Below are 16598 nucleotides of genomic sequence, written 5' to 3' on the forward strand. Positions count from 1 at the left end.
TACGTAATAAAACAGAATCTTATGTACAAATTAAGATAGATACAACAAACCGAGTATATAATATCTTTATAGTTTTAAAGTATTTCCATCTGTTATGAATATCCAATATACTTTATGACACTAAGACATGTACATTTATATAACAGGGGAGTAATATGGATTGTGGGGTTGATCTAGTTTAGTATTGCCAAATGCATTAATAATAATAAAGGAATTGTATTTTTTAAAATGTTTTTCCCAGTTATAAACAATAGAAATACATTTTTAAAGCCATTAATTATTGCTAGTAACTTATGTTGTTTGAAACTCAAAGAATCTTGGTTAATACGCTGAAAATCATTATTTAAAATATGTGCACTTTAGTTAATTATTAAATATTTTCTTTATTGATCATAAGTTGTAAATATAACATCAATTTAACAAGATTTCATTTATTTCACAAATGCTTAAACTACACGCCAAACACACGTATATGGGTCTTGCTTCACAAACATCTATTTTTTACATCATTATCCTTCACTAGGCAAGCCTTTATATGGCATATTTAAGTCTTGGAAGGCAGCTATTTAGATTTTTGAATAAGGATTCCTAGTAAAGATAATAAATGTAATGAGGGCGTTGTCTGCTCATTTGTATCTTACTCTGTATTAGTTACTTACAAAGGCTATGTTTAAAATTTTTAAAGGAATCTTAGTTTATCTTAGAGTTATAGTTTTTATATAGAAAATAAATTTGTAAGTTCTCATCTCTTCGCTGAGAAATTCTCAAACAACGCGGTCTCGGAAACGGACACGGGGCAATCGATGAATGCAGTGCGTTTCCGTGACCGACCGGGAAGTCGGTTCTCTCAAACTGGATCTGTTACGATACAGGACAAAGACCTATCGGTCATTTCCTTTCTTTAACCATAGAGAAATGGACTAGTCAGAAACATGTACTGAATAAATTCTGCTACTTTCTGCGGGAGGTGAGGTAAATGTGAAAATCACGCATGTGCATACCAAGCTGACAAATACATATTTATAAATGGATACTGACTCAAAATATTACATGGAAAAATAACAAAAACAAGCAAATATAGAACTTGGTCGTTTTTTGAGAAAGGTGAATGAACGCGCTTGACAGGTCCTGCCATTTAAAAGTCAAAGTTTCCTTTAGTGGTCGCGCTCTGGACTAAGTGCAAGAGGAAAGTTGTCCGCGAACGTTCATATAAATGCGTGAACTTGATAATTCTGAACACTTTTCATTGCGGCATTGAGTTGACAACTTTTCTTTTCGCTTTACGCCATTTTACTGAAGTAAAATTATGTTATTTTAGTTTAGTCTTCGAAAAGAACTTTTAATCTACAATGGACTTAAAACAGCTTTTGGTACGTATTATTTTATTAATGATAAATTTGAAAACAAAGTATCAAAGTAATGGAGAAACTTTTCCTCTAGGTTTTTAAAATTGTTTCAACAAAATTTCCTTCTTTGCCATAGCTTAGTTTCAAACAAATCTTGTCTATGTAATTTGCCTAAATATAATATCTATAGACAAATCACAGAGAACTTTTGAATAGAAGCATTCTAAAAAACCATGATACTAAAGTTGTAAAGTTTGGGAATACATTTTTACTTTAATATAAAATGTATGAATTGTGAGATATCAACCACGTGTTACTTATTTTACTTAACGATGATAAACATTTTTCAGATCGTCGTTGCTTTCGCTACACTGGTTCGTAGCATTGAAACTGACGACATTGAACATAAGAAAAGAGGCGCTGGGAAGACGACCGGAGTGAACACCATACCCACTGGAATACAGAAGCCGGATTATACTTATACTATTTATAATCAAAACCCTAATACGCAAAGCAGTTCATCGAGTCAAAGTTACCATTCTCAAGTACCTAACTCTTTCTATCCAAACCAAGCCAATAGCCAGTATTATTCTTCCGTTACCTCCAACGAAGGGACTCATTCACATCAAGCAAATGCACCACAACAAGGTTCAGCACAATTTGTCCCTTTGAACTTCATTCCAAATCCAGGTTACCAAGCTAAATATCAAATTGTACCTACCAAGTCAGCTAACGGTATTCAATTAGCCCTTGTCCAATCGTCTTCAGGTTATTCTCCACAAAATTTACATGTATCCCAACCAGCACACAACAATCAATTAGTTAGTTCAGTTTTCCCGAACGTTCATTTAAACTTCCCCAATTATCAGCCATTGTCGTTAGGATCGCCTTATCTATCTCAAACGCCTACAATTCTTCTTCCGCAATTAAACCATCCGTTTTATAATAACTTCCTTTATTCTAGTCCAGGTCATAATATTTATTATCCAACGAATGCCCAACCTAAATACAGTTATACTCAAAATTCCCCGACAAGCAATTCAAATGACTATGAAAAGTTACAAGGATCTATTTCACAAAGTAACTCCAAAGAAAGTAACGATATAACCGCACAAAACAGCGAAGCGATACATGGTGATTCTATATCCGGTTATAAAAATGCGTACACATCAGGTCGTAGTCAAACGTATACCAAATTGACATAAATAATAATAAATCTTTAAGCTCTGAAAGCTTCCATAATTAAATGATAATTGTTTAATATTAGCTATTGTTATTATTTATAGTTATACTAATTGTAACCGAGACTAAATCGTTGCATGTTAATTATTTTTATTGAGTAAATGAATAAATGTTACCATTTTATTTGCGCATTTTTATTCTAACGAGAACATTTAAACATGTTAAAATTTTTTTCGTACATTAAAAGTTATCCCAGCTTGTGCGAATGATAACAATTTTACTAATTTATTGGACTCAGATTTGTTTCTTCATGTGAAAAAAGGCGAATTCATAAAAAAACAATCTCAAACAAAATGCACTAAAAAGAAACAAAATAATGTCATGAAAGAAAAAACCTCTAAAGAAAGTTCTCTTCTTTCTTGTAATATGTCTATATTGTATAATTATTGTTATTTTGGAGTCGGTTTCGGCCTAAGTAGGGACATAAACGTAAGTATGTTTAATACATCTCAAATATAAAATGTCACCTCTTTACTTCGGCCGACACCGACTGCGATATAACAATAATTATACAATATAGACATGTTACAAGAAAGAAGAGAACTTTCTTACTTTCGAGGGTTTTCATGACATTATTTTGTTACTTTTTAGTGCATTTTGTAAGAGACTGTTTTTTATATTACTTTTTAGTGCACTTTATAGTGAGCGTTATGCCTGAAAAAAAAAATCTATGTTTAGCATAATGCAAGTTACGAAACTGTCTAGACATGGGATCAAGCATGAGATTGTTGTTTTGTTCCGTTATGTTCTTTTTCTTTACGAATACAAATTCAAAACAGAACAGAACAGAACAGAAGTTCTGTTTCATTTTATTTAATTTTATTTCTTTGTCAAGAAATTGATATGCAACAGATTGTTTGCATTCTTATTAAAGTTGTCTTTATTTATTCAAAATTAAAGAATTTTTTTATTCTTGCATAAGATAAAAAAAAACAATTTAAATTATTTTACGAAACACTTTTTAATGGAGACGCATTTTCCTCCTCTAATTTATAGTTAAATAGAAATATGGATTTCACTCGTAATTTAGTAGCTGATTAATTAGAATAAAAACACCTAGATTCTAACTTTACCTCAAGTTGTTTATTTATTTAGAATTGAACTGCTAGTTCTATCAATTAATTAGTCGTTTAAAAAGTAATATTGCATTCAAGCCGGATGTTCTTTTGTTTCTCAATTTTTTTAAATAACATACTTATATATTCCTGGATAAAATAATTATATGTTCTTTATTCGCTAAAGCTCTTGTTGGGCTTATTTTAAGCGAACGTGATGTTTTGGTCTTGTCAAGAATCAAGAAGAAGTTTCATAGTGAATACATCAATAATTACATAATAATATTATGTCGTAATTGATGTCCACATAAATACTGGTGCTGGAATTGCTTCAGTGAAAGGAGCAGTGTATTTAACTAATTGCCACTTTTATTGATATCACTCTTGAGAAGAGCAATCATACGCACCTTTATATAAATGCGAACATCATACAGGCTGATCATTTTATCCAACAGTCCATATTTTTCAAGTTTGAAAAATGCTTTGTCGTTGATAAACTATTAATAATATCAAAGATTAATTTAAACAGCTATTGTCTCAGAGAATGTTGTGGGCAACACACAATTTATTTAGTTATTTTAGATCTTTTCATATTTTATTATAAAACCTTCATACTATAACATCAAGTTTCATAGACTACAAATAAAAAAACTTGAGAGGTGTCAAGGGACACCCGGATGGAACTAAGTTCCTTTCAATTTATTAGTGAAGGAACCAATGTTTATTCTATGAATAAAAAATGTAAGTCTTCACAAGAAGTACATTTTATTTCTATGAATTTTCGTTATATATTGTCACTTCGTTGCCATGGTGAAGTAGCGCTCATTTGTCTATAGCAAAAAGTGTCGTGACAACTTTTCGTAAGAATTTTTTCCGTCTAGCCCCCTTCACAACGCGCGATAAGGAACTTCGTTCCAAAAATACAAATTACAGTAACATAATTAATATTAAAAACGAAACACTCTGTATATATACATTTCATTTTTCTACGACGCGACGTACGACTATTTTCGTTCGACATTCCAAAAAAACTGGTTTGCTCTTCACGAGAGTAAAGCAGCGATAATATAGATTGCATTCGTGTAATCGCTTTTGGCTTATTGTGTCATTTAGAACTTCCAATGTTTCATTGCCCATTGCTAAATTACTTTCGTATTTAAATCAATATACCAATTTCGAATATTGCAATAAAAGAAGAAACTATCTAATAACTATTAAGGTTTGATTGAAAATGATGTATTTTTATGTGAAACTAGCTTTTACCCGCGACTCCGTCCGCGCGGAATAAAAAAAAATAGAAAACGGGGTAAAAATTATCCTATGTCCGTTTCCTGGTTCTAAGCTACCTGCCTACCAATTTTCAGTCAAATAGATTCAGCCGTTCTTGAGTTATAAATAGTGTAACTAACACGACTTTCTTTTATATATATAGATTATAGCATGCGTTATTTTATAAAAAAAATTGACTAAATGATAATAAATTATCAAAATTAATTTAGTTAAACAATTCAAGCATAAAAAAATTATGAGAAGAATTTAATTTCAGTTATTATTCAATGTTATTACACAATAGTGTATTTATTTGTGCAGCGTGTGATGGTTTAGGTCAGTGGAGGGTCGGCCGGGGCGTTTCGCCATTGTTTCGAACGGCCGAGCGTGAACATTGATAAAGCTGTGCTAATTTGAGAGGAATTGAATTACAAATAGAAATTTTCACTTCCGGTTTTTATAACATTGGTTGCAGATGCTTGAGTCAATAGTAACAATTCATCACCATTAATAACAATAATATGAAACACACCTAGAATTAGTTCTGTCATGCTTAGGTGTAGTATAAACTTTTTAATTTTAGTTATAGTATAAATTTTTTAAATCTATTTCTTTTTAATAGAATTTTTAATTCTCTTTAAACATCTCTTCTAATCTTACTATGCGTAAGTCTGGATGTATGTTTGTTAGAAGGCGACTCCAGAATGACTCAACAGATCTCACTGAAATTTGGCATAGTTGTAGAATATAGTTTGGAAGAACGTAAAGGTTGCTAATTAATTTTTTTTAATTCTACGCACGCCCGGACGCATTCGCGGGCGATAGCGATTGTTAGGAATAAATTAGTGTATTTAATAAACACCCTTTTGATGTATAGCCACTTTCTTGTTAAATCTCTATAGAATACTAGGAAGAAATAAACATATTTCAGACAAAATTATAGTACATACAAAGAGGCTTTCAATTAATTTTATGACTGGGATGATTTAAGAAGTTTCAAAGATACGATTTTTGGTTTACAAGATAAATACTAGTATCTGTTTCAGTAAGGACTATCTATTTATACAATGTATTTCCATAATGAATAATGCACCACGACTAATTAGACTAAATCATCTACTTCCCAATGTGGTGCTATCGTTTCGACTCCTGAACCGGAGATGAAATTCCAATGACTATTTTCCGAAGTTATTTTTACGATACGACCACAAATTATTCCAGTACATACTCCATAGAATTACTGGATTTTTAGACTTTAGAGAATCTTTAACAAGCTTTGAAGATAATGAATAATTTAATATTGCATAAGAACGGTTATGATTAATGCCATCTATAGTTTTACCGCAAACATATTACGCAAAAACAATTTAATTAAATCACTTTTACTGAAGACGATCAACTGTGGCATGTAACTTGCTGTAGGCTAGAGACATCGTACGTGAGCCCTCGAGGGATCGGCTCTCTCGAATTGGATAGACAGTAAGTATCGTCTACCGTCCTCTGCCAATCACTTCATAGACATGCCGTAATCATTGACGCCATGGGTAAAAGTGAGCTAAACTATTGTAATTTTATAAATAGATCATTAAAGTATCTTAAAACATTCATGTTAATTTAAGTTTTGCCTATAAAATATATAAGGGCCGGGTCGACCGGTGCAATACCACGACCACACAGAAGACAGTCAGACAGTCCCCTGCTCCGTTAATTAAAGGTAGGCAACGCCTCTGCATTTGCGGATGTCTATGGGCAAAGGTTGCCTCGCTATTGTGGCGAATCTTGGTGGACGTTTGCTCGTTTGCCACCTTATGATATAAAAAAAATATTTTAGGTCTTACAATTGAGATGTTACAATTGGAGTTCATAAATGTTACAAAAATAGAGGCTCGTGCTAGTAAACGCCCATGTTGAAAAAGACATAGTTAAAAATATCATGTAACTTGTAGTTCTTAGTCATTATCTACGCGTAATAAGCATTCAAATATGTAAATAAAAATTCAGTTCCCATAAACGGTTCGTTTTATTCTATAAAAAGTTTATAATTAATATATGACTTAAGTAGATATTGATAACACGTAATTGAGTGATGATCGTACATAAATATTGTGACATGTTTATAGTATCTTCATATATGGCTCTTTGATAAATTACATTTGATCAATGTAATTTATATTCTTTTTTTATATGTAAATATTTGATATGATTTGTAATTTGAATCTATAGTGTTTTGTTTCGTAAGTCGCCTACACCATTGCGTGCAAATAGATTGAAGTCCACGTGAAAGTGTTGTTTGTGTAGACTGTAATTATAGACCAACTAGACCTAAGATTGTCATTTTAATAATTTGTAATGTATCAAGGTTATGTAATGAAAAGACGACTGTGTATTCAAAATATTTTTGAAATAATAGTTAACGCAATATGTTAATATAATATGTACATATTGCGATTATTTATGTTTGAGATAGAATTTTTCTAAATTAGTAATATGTAAACTATTCAACTGTACTTAACAAATTCGATTAATTTCCGATATTGTTTTTGATTATTAAAAAATCGATCGAATTTCTTTTAAGAAATCTTCAATCAAAAAGTTACAACTTTTGTAACAACAATTGTAACTTTTCACGTGAACACATTTTTCATTTATAGTGGGTTTCTGAGACCAAAATCCCCGTTTAAAACAAATTATTATTTCTGTTTTGTCAAAGATTTTGAAACCAACGGTTACTCATCAAGTTTGAGGAAAAAAAATGTCAGATGGGGCCAATAGATTCATGGACAAGAACTATCCTGGATTGATGATAAATGATCCGATATGTAGAACCAAACTACGTTTTGACATTTACTTTACGTGACATATTTTACTTGTATTTTAATGTTACTTCCCATTAAACTTACTGAGTGTTGCTAAGGCCAATGTCGATTACTTCAGTTATGGCGTGGATCACATAATGTATATTAATTTAACCTATGTTATTATGTAACTATATATAACGACTACATAGGACATGGTTGGTTGGTTTATTCGCATTGCTTAGAAAGTGAACAAGTGAAATCGATCTGCACAGGACAGGTCCAATGCAATCTCACTTTGCAATATTCCGGAAAGGGTCTTTGTGATTTCAATATTTCACATTCCTGAAGTTTGTATTATGGATGTACCAAGTGATATAATAATAATAATAATAATAAAAGCCTTTATTCACTGACCTTTTTAACTTACATGCTATTCTTATAAAACAGTAGTATTCTTTAATCTAATTAACATACTATATACAATTAACAACTAATACTAAATTTCTTGGCAACCGCTTTGGTCAGGTTGTCTGTCGACATAGGCCTCCTCCAATTTTTTCCACGTCTCTCTATCCTTGGCATACCGTCTCCATCCTTTTGCCAAGTCGTCCTCCCATCTTTTTATTTGACCTCCTCGTTGTCTTTTGTGTGATATAGGACCAAGGACAATAGGACCAAGTGATATAGGATGTACCAAACATGTGTTGTCATTTCTAGAAGACAATAAGTTATGCGAAAGCACATAATATTTTACAAAAGCCCTTTTGCGTTGTAGACGTACATCTGGTCTCGCATCCTTTGTTTCAATTTTATTGTAATGCTATATCATTAAAGTTTCGACGCTCGCTGCCATAATTGCGATACGTAACTGCAAAACAAAAGAAAGATGTACGGAATCCACTTCGTGAGGCACAGTCGTCGTTTTTTAACGTGACTCCGAAATGTAACAGAAATAGTTACACGCTTTGATTGTTACGAAATAATTTAAATACGAAATAAATAAACTCGAATTGAACCGTTTATTTTAGGCTGTATATAGAGATAAGAATAATGAATAATTTTTTGTTGTGTACAATTAGTTTTTTTATTATTTGCTTAACTTTTCAATTTTACGAATAAACTATTTTATAGCAGTTCTATAAACCAATTAATTGTAAATAGCTTTTAAAAAAGTCAACACCAAAATGTCGACTGTTTTAAAACACATATCATTTTGTTCCATATGTCCATCTCGAAAGGTGTTGATGAATTAGTTTTGATAAAATCTGGCGCAATATGTATATTAATGAGATATATGACTTTAATATAGTGAAATATATTTCTTAGGCTAATAAAGAAATGACTTAAGTTCATTTGAATAAGTGCTTTGAAAGATACTTGTATTTCAATATTAATTAAGAACTTTTACTTTTATTCATTATCTACATAAAATTTATTAGATCTATTCGTAGTTGTAACTCCTTACCACTTATGTAACAAGTTAACACGTAAATCTATAGTTAAAGAATAATCAAATGAGATAATAAAGCGGATATTGCATGGATATACAGATTTTGTTAATAATTTTTACGATCATTATTAGATCGAGATAAATTTTTACATTACAAATTCAGTGGGCCTAGCACGAATATTTGTGGCAATCGCCGTCGTATCCGTCTTAAAAAATTTCCTAAGTTATCCCAGTACACATAAGTGGAAGTTCCGTCAAAATCGGTCCAGCCGTTTCGGAGATTATCCGGAACAAACGCGTATTTGCGGACAGACTGGCAGACAAAAAGAAAAAAAAAAAAAAATGAAAAAACCCTAGTTTGGGGCCGATAATGAGGGCGATTGAAGGCTAGTAGTGCTAGTTTTTAATTAAAAAAAATTGGCAAATGCATAAAGATTATATACCACTGTTTTATAAACCACTTCGCTTTCGTAATTTATGACACAAATTAAAAATTATGATACCCTGTAATTCTCTTACTTCATTCCATGTGTACAAGTAACGTTACAAAATAATATTTTACGGCTAATAATGTAAAGTATTTCAGCGCAACAAAGGAGCGACAACAATGAAATACCAAACGAAATGTTTCTCTTCTCATCTTATTTCATTATATCTGGGTCGGTTTCTTTAAAAAACGAAAAATTAGAATCTCAATCTTTTGAATGCTTTTCCTTCTTTTTAATGGAATTTTTGTTTCTTAAGTTCTAATTTTTGTACAGTTTCAGTAATAATCAATTTAAATAACAAAAAATCCGACAGTAAACCATAGTTTTTAAAATCTAATTGTCGGATTTTTAGACGTTAGGTTAATTTTAAATTTTGTATAATTTACCATGTTACAATGGAGTTCACATACACACAAACCCATAATATAATTATATAAGTAAAATAAATTTACATACGCGCGAAAAACATTAGCCTTTTTGTAGGTCGAGTTAAAAATATCGCTTGTGTCTTGTTTAGTATTTTACCACTATAAACACTAAATAAAAAAAAAGAAATGTAATAAGGTAGAGTATGATGGATTTGAAGGTATATGGTATGTACATTATTTTTCGGATTAGATATTTTTAATGTCCAAATATTTCAAACTATTTAAATAAATATAGTACAAATTCTTTCTTAAGTTCAGTAATAACTATTCCCGTTATTAGAGAGTAGAAAGTTGTTGATATTTAATTTTAATGTAAACTATACTAGTATGTGTTTAGATTTAAGTATGTGTATATAGTAATAATATTAATTTCATACATATGACACATCTTATTTATTAGTAACTACAATAATAAAGCAAGTATATATTTTATTAACTTTAGTATTATTTGTATTTCTTTATGTAAATAAATAAATGATTAAGTGGATCGAGTATGAGTCAACAACAATAGCCTCTATATCACTTAACCGTGCGTTTCCACTCATGCTACAAATATACGACAAAGATTATTTATTATTTCGTGGGATCTAAGAAATCAGAGACTCTTTAGGTAGAAGAAAAGGTAAGATGGCAGAAATATGAAAAGATTACCGTGTGTATTTTATCAAACGGATACTATTATAACAGTGACCATTACGCAGGATATTAAGTTATTAAGTTACATTTTTAATTACTTTATTAGATTGAGTGTTTCGGTTCTCACCGTCATTTAGTAACTAATCAAGTAGCCTTCGATGGGAACTCGCGTTCTCATTTTTATCAGTATTGTGTACTTATAAGAGGATATTACGATGGGTTTGCACTTCTAATATGTAGAGTAGTGTTGTATTTAACATCGCGCCGGCCGTTACGCGCGACCACTTACCCATTGGCGAGCCGCCGAACGCATACGTGCTTTCGAATTTTAAGAAAATATAAATCAAGTTCGTTAAATTTTGTTTTTCAAAATTTTATTTTTTTCACAATATTTTTTTAATGATTTTTACTGAAAAATATTATTTGTACTACTTTTGTTTATTTAGTCACGTTCTAATAATCTTTGGTGTTAATGTAGCATGATGGTCAGTGAGTTGTGAAGTAAGAGTTTTAACGATGGGTACTTTTAAAATTATAGAGCTTTGACAGCGCATGCATGGTGTGGTCGGTTGCATCGGGTGTGAGGACAGTGCATTGGAACCTTTGACTCTTCGGAATGTGGAGAGCTGTTGGCTGCTGAGATACCCGTGGAAGATAGTGACTACCGCTTGTGACCTTGTCTTTCTTCAGTAAGAACAAGATGATTCTTTTAAAGGTAAAAATTTTAATTATATTATTATTCTGATATACTTACTTTTAATTTAAACTAAAAGTAATTTAAAGTTAACTGAATATAAGGTTATTTGAAATAAAATGTTTTAGGCCATTCATGTTTTTAAGGTTGTTTCTAGAAAATTTAGAAGTTTTTCTCGGTAGGAATAACTTTGGAAGATTAATTACCTTAATACAACGATAAATACTGGTGCTTGAAGTATGGTTTACTTTGCGCCATTAAAGAAAAGACGGAGATGATAATCTTTTTTTTAATTGGGATAAAAAAGTGTGCGAGCTTATTTTAACCCGTGCGCCTAGCATTATATAATACTGCAATACCTTTGAGGGAGCTTACGCAATAAGATGTAAAAGTACGTTACAAAATTATATCAGTTCTTTTCCATATTTGGTAGCAAAGAGATTAATTATCGCATCACTTGCAGCGAAAATTATAAAAAAGAATCTGATGTCGACTAAGTTTTGACGTATAATATTATTTATGCCAAGTTTTACAAATGAAATTCTGAATTACAAATTATTATAATTTCGGAATATTGGTTTTATTGCTAATAGGGAATAAAATCTTGCTTAATGTGTTGTGATATTTCGTTACGATACTATAGTTTAAATATTCATTGTATTATTTGATTCATTAACCCACAAATACGGAATTTGCATAATTTCATCGACGGTGCAGTTTTTTTAATCGATGTCAAATGTGCTTATCGTTATATTAAAAAATATAACGCTTTAACTGCCAATAAAATGTTCAAAACGTTACCCAATTATACAATTCTGTTTTTAGATAGCATTATTAGAGACATAAATTATGCAATACAACAGAAAAATTAACAACATTTGGAAAATAATACATGCCCATAAATTTAAAGTAAAAAAAACAAATTAAAAATAAAAAAAAAACGTTATTATCAATTTTACTTAAACCATTCAAAGGTTCAACGGTTAAATCTATGTTAAATGAAATTAACAACAAAATTAATAAATACATGTTTTAAATTGATTAGACAACTACAATTGAAGTTAAATATCTCAAACATACAAAACAAAAAAACAACGCTTATGCCGTTCGTAAGATGAAAGTATATTCAAGGTCACACTTTGTCACCATCTGCATATGAATTTATAGGAATTACATAATATTATTATACTATGCTATGAACCATAGAACAAAAGTTACAAAATAAACATTTCGAACTTATACCATTAGCCTAGATTACAAAATTTGAATGAATTTTGAATGAATTTCAAAATATCAGTCGGCGTATAATATCGTTAACATATTTGATAGGACATTAAAAATTGAGTTCTAATTTTGCTTCCTTGTACTACGAAATATTTGTAGGGCGATGTATTCTAGGTGAAATGTTGATATAGAGACACACTTACTAAAACAACGAATATCCAATTACAGTGACATTATCACGTTGTCAGGGAAAGAGGCCTAATTTTAGACCTGTTAGACCTAGGAAGTGGATTTGGCGGAAGCGGGGACGCATAGAAAGGAGAAATATCCTCTTTCTGTGCGTCCTATTCTCCGTTAATTAAAGGTAGGCAAGGCATCTGCATTTGCAGACGTCTATGGGCAACGGTCGCCTCGTTATTGCGGCGAATCCAGGTGGCCGTTTGCTCGTTTGCCACCTTATGATATAGAAAAAAAAAGAAATGTGCAGAAACAGAATAATACAGAAAAATTAATAGGATTTACATGGTGGATAAATTTTCAAAAAAATCCTAATTATTTGTATTGCGTACGTGTTTATTTTTCAAATAATTTTACTAAAGGAGAAATATTTTTATTTCTCTATTCATTCATGCACCCTCTAGGTAAAAATATCGGATGGTTGTATATACAGTCAACGATTTAAAAAAAGTACAAAAAATAGAACCATACATAAGATAAAATGTTACCGTAAGAACAGAGGTGAAAGAATTGTTAAGGTTATGACAAATGAAAATCGTGATTGTTTTTTTTAAATACATGACAATTCTGAGACACAGTGCATTCACTCACCACGACACACGTTTATCAATTTTTGAGAGGCGCTCTGCCGGTCATAGACTTTTTGAACCGAGGATTACTCAAGAGAAACACATCGCTAAAGAGGTTTTAAATATTAAATGTTACTATATTGGAAGATGATTAGATTTTGTTTGCATTTTTAATTGATTTAATCAATGGACATCTTACTAATATTATAAATGCGAATGTTTAGAAGTATGTATGGATGGATGGATGTTTGTAAGAAGATCTGGATGAAATTCGTCATAGATGTAGAGCATAGTCTAGAAGAATTCGTATGCTATTAATTACGTTTTTTTTATTTTTGCGCGGACGGAATCAGGCGATAGCTAGTATTAGATAAATTAAAGTAAACACAAACCATAGAAAAAGAATGATACTCGAAATCTCGAGACATACAAAAATACAAAAATCGCAATGTTATACAACCTTGAAATATTATCTATGCTTGCTTGTTGAAAACAATTAAAGATTTTGTAGCATTCATATTCAAATAAAGTTCTCCAAATCGACATTAGCATCAACAACGCATTACAGATAAGCCACAAAATTACTATCACATGTAAGAAACTAACAGTGTCACTTTCCACTCCGTATTATTAGTTCTGGTCGTTATTACCAACAGTTGTATTTAAAATAAACTAAAAGACAAACAATATGGTAGTTAACATAAACTTGAGAGTTAGTCATGTTTTTAATTTATTTTGTTTGTATTACCAGTTTACAGTCTTTAATATTATGACGTAACTGTAGTAATAAATATATACGAATTTTTAATTTCTTTAACCGATAAATGAGATATCTAAGGAATGATTACAGTGTTGCGCGAAATTGCTCTGCTTTTTATAATTTAATTCACTAAAATATGAAAAACTAAGATTCTCGGTAATCATTGTAAGTTATAGCTTAAAATAATCAGAATTACTCGGTACTAACAGTAATTATGGAGAAAAGGGATAGATTAAGAGTAAAAGTAACAAAGCGACAGTCAACCTGTTTTATAATAGGCTTTAGTGTTTTTATGCCGTTTACCTGTTTGTGGCATTTGTAGCAGGCGCGGCATCGTCGGCATACCTCCGCTCGCCATGTTTGGTGGCGCGGAGCCACGCGCCGCGGACATCCACCGTCACGTGTATTCACCGATTCCCTTTTACTTTCAGATCGCACCAGTATTCTTTCTCCTTCTCCTCGTCAGAGCGGAGAAGAAAATTGAACTTCAAGACATTGAGGAAGATAACCTTAAAAGCGAGAAAGAAGCTTCCTACGAAATTGAATCGTCCGAAGATTCCGAAGATGTTGGACGCTTCGAATATTTGAAGAAAGAACTCTTGCGGTACTTCAAAACCCCCAATCCTACAGCAGCGTCTCCCCAGCGCTACGTCCAACAGTACGCTGTAACTGAAACTCAAGAAAGATCTGCCGCTACGCCCGCACCTCTGTACAGCCACCAAGGAGCGAAGCAAGCCATGGTCGGCTATCTATCTAATGTACCGATGCAAATTTATTTAGTCCCGCAGCAGTACAGCGGATCACCCGCCACTACTAAGAACTCTCACCACGAGCCACAGTATTCGGGACAGAATGTTAACCAAATAGCACATTATCCAACTCATGAAGGGGAACAACCGCATTACGTTTCACCGAGCGTGAAGGAGCACGTTCAGTCTTACTCGCCACCTGTCACCTACGTATCATTTTCACTGCAACCGACTGCGCCTCCGGCTGTTGCGACTGCGAACGCTGCGTCTTATCAGGAGCCTCTCGTCCAATACCAATCTGCCCTAGTACCTCCTCCTACACCTATTTCTAGTTCACAGCATCTAATTACAAAAGCATATTATTCACATGACTTGAACCCCCAAGGACAGGGTGAAGATGACCCGCAAAATGTTGTTGAAGGTCAAAACTATTATCATCCTCAAACTGAAGTTCCTTATATCGAATCTCAATCTCAAGATGTTCATCATTATTATAACCACAGGAGTCCTCTCCGAGTGAATAGCAACTCTGAGTTACCACATCCGAGTCCGCTTCTTTTAAAACCTCCGCCATCGCATCTATCCCACATCCCAAAAGCTTTGCCTATACATCGTCCCTGGAGCAAGCCTGTTTATAATAGTGGTCGACTGGGAATTGGTAGCATTGCTCCCAAGGCCATTGAAACATACGGCCCCATGTTTAAAAGAAGACCGACATCTTTACTAGATTCCTATATCCCATCGAGCCTCCAAATAGAGTATTTAAAGAGAGGTATTATAAAGGATCCATTGGTGGCATATGAAGCGTTGTCGAATGGCTTCAATTTAGATCATTTGGAATCAAATCCTAAATATTACGAAACTGGTTTCCTGCCGAATCAAGTATTCCATACGGCTGGAGGAGGTTCATTTTATGGACATTATAAGAGATCACCAAAAGACAAAAGATTAGGAAGTTAGTTTCTTACTATCAAAAATGATCAAGTCATAACACTTGAGTTAATTTTATTTACTTTTTTAAAGTCTGAAATACATTTTAATGTAGGATATCAAAACTGTTAAATTAGTTATTACCTGGATAGGATTGAATGATAGAATTTTAATTTAAGTCAAAATTATGTAAATAATAACAAGAAAGAAGTTTTATTGGAGTACAAATTAAATGTAGGATCCTTTAAATCTTATTGTTTTTCTATGTTAGTTTTAGATAAAAATTTAATTGTATGTTAATCGTCAAAAATACAAATATTTTAAAAATTAAAGTATTTTTTATTTCATGCAACGTTATGAAGGTTTTAGTTGCCCTCTATTGTTAACTAACGTACTTGTGGGCTTACTGAAATGTTTTGTCTTATAGCAGGAAGATATTGCTTAGTGGATTTTGATGGACGGTAGCATCAATCTCCTTGTGTCCATTATCAATTGTTACGACGACCATGGGAACGGATTTATAATGACACTTTCATCTTTGCTGCAGTTGCGGAGAAACCACAAATACTACCTGCTTGTATTTTCCTACTCTAAAACACATTAAACTATAAAAAAAAAAAATTTAATCTTAAACCTGAATAGTCTTTATGAATTGATCCTTCTTGCTACAAATGTTAAAATAACAAAAGAAACAGATTTATAACTATTGTCGCAGAGCACAAA

The 16598-nt window shown here is 32.0% G+C and overlaps 2 protein-coding genes across 2 annotated transcripts; both read left to right on the forward strand.

The window, feature by feature from the left end:
• The first annotated feature begins 1236 nt into the window (after positions 1–1236).
• LOC106719945 lies at positions 1237–2660 on the forward strand. The gene is made up of 2 exons (XM_014514437.2): positions 1237–1370; positions 1697–2660. Exons 1-2 carry the CDS (start codon positions 1350–1352, stop codon positions 2549–2551), a joined length of 876 nt encoding a protein of 291 aa, XP_014369923.2. The 5' UTR covers positions 1237–1349; the 3' UTR covers positions 2552–2660.
• An 8320-nt stretch (positions 2661–10980) lies between these two features.
• On the forward strand, positions 10981–16073 carry LOC106719923. Its single transcript, XM_014514410.2, has 3 exons — positions 10981–11059; positions 11251–11427; positions 14628–16073. The coding sequence occupies exons 2-3, from the start codon at positions 11413–11415 to the stop codon at positions 15903–15905; spliced, it is 1293 nt and encodes a 430-aa protein (XP_014369896.2). The 5' UTR covers positions 10981–11059; positions 11251–11412; the 3' UTR covers positions 15906–16073.
• Positions 16074–16598: the final 525 nt, after the last annotated feature.

Source organism: Papilio machaon, chromosome 14, assembly GCF_912999745.1.
Source record: "Papilio machaon chromosome 14, ilPapMach1.1, whole genome shotgun sequence".
NCBI lineage: Eukaryota > Metazoa > Arthropoda > Insecta > Lepidoptera > Papilionidae > Papilio > Papilio machaon.

Excerpts from the sequence above, each read along its gene's own strand:
- LOC106719945 (XM_014514437.2), top strand. The coding sequence starts at position 1,350 with ATGGACTTAAAACAGCTTTTG. Across the intron at positions 1,371-1,696 it reads TGGACTTAAAACAGCTTTTG|ATCGTCGTTGCTTTCGCTAC; the intron begins GTACGTATTATT and ends AACATTTTTCAG.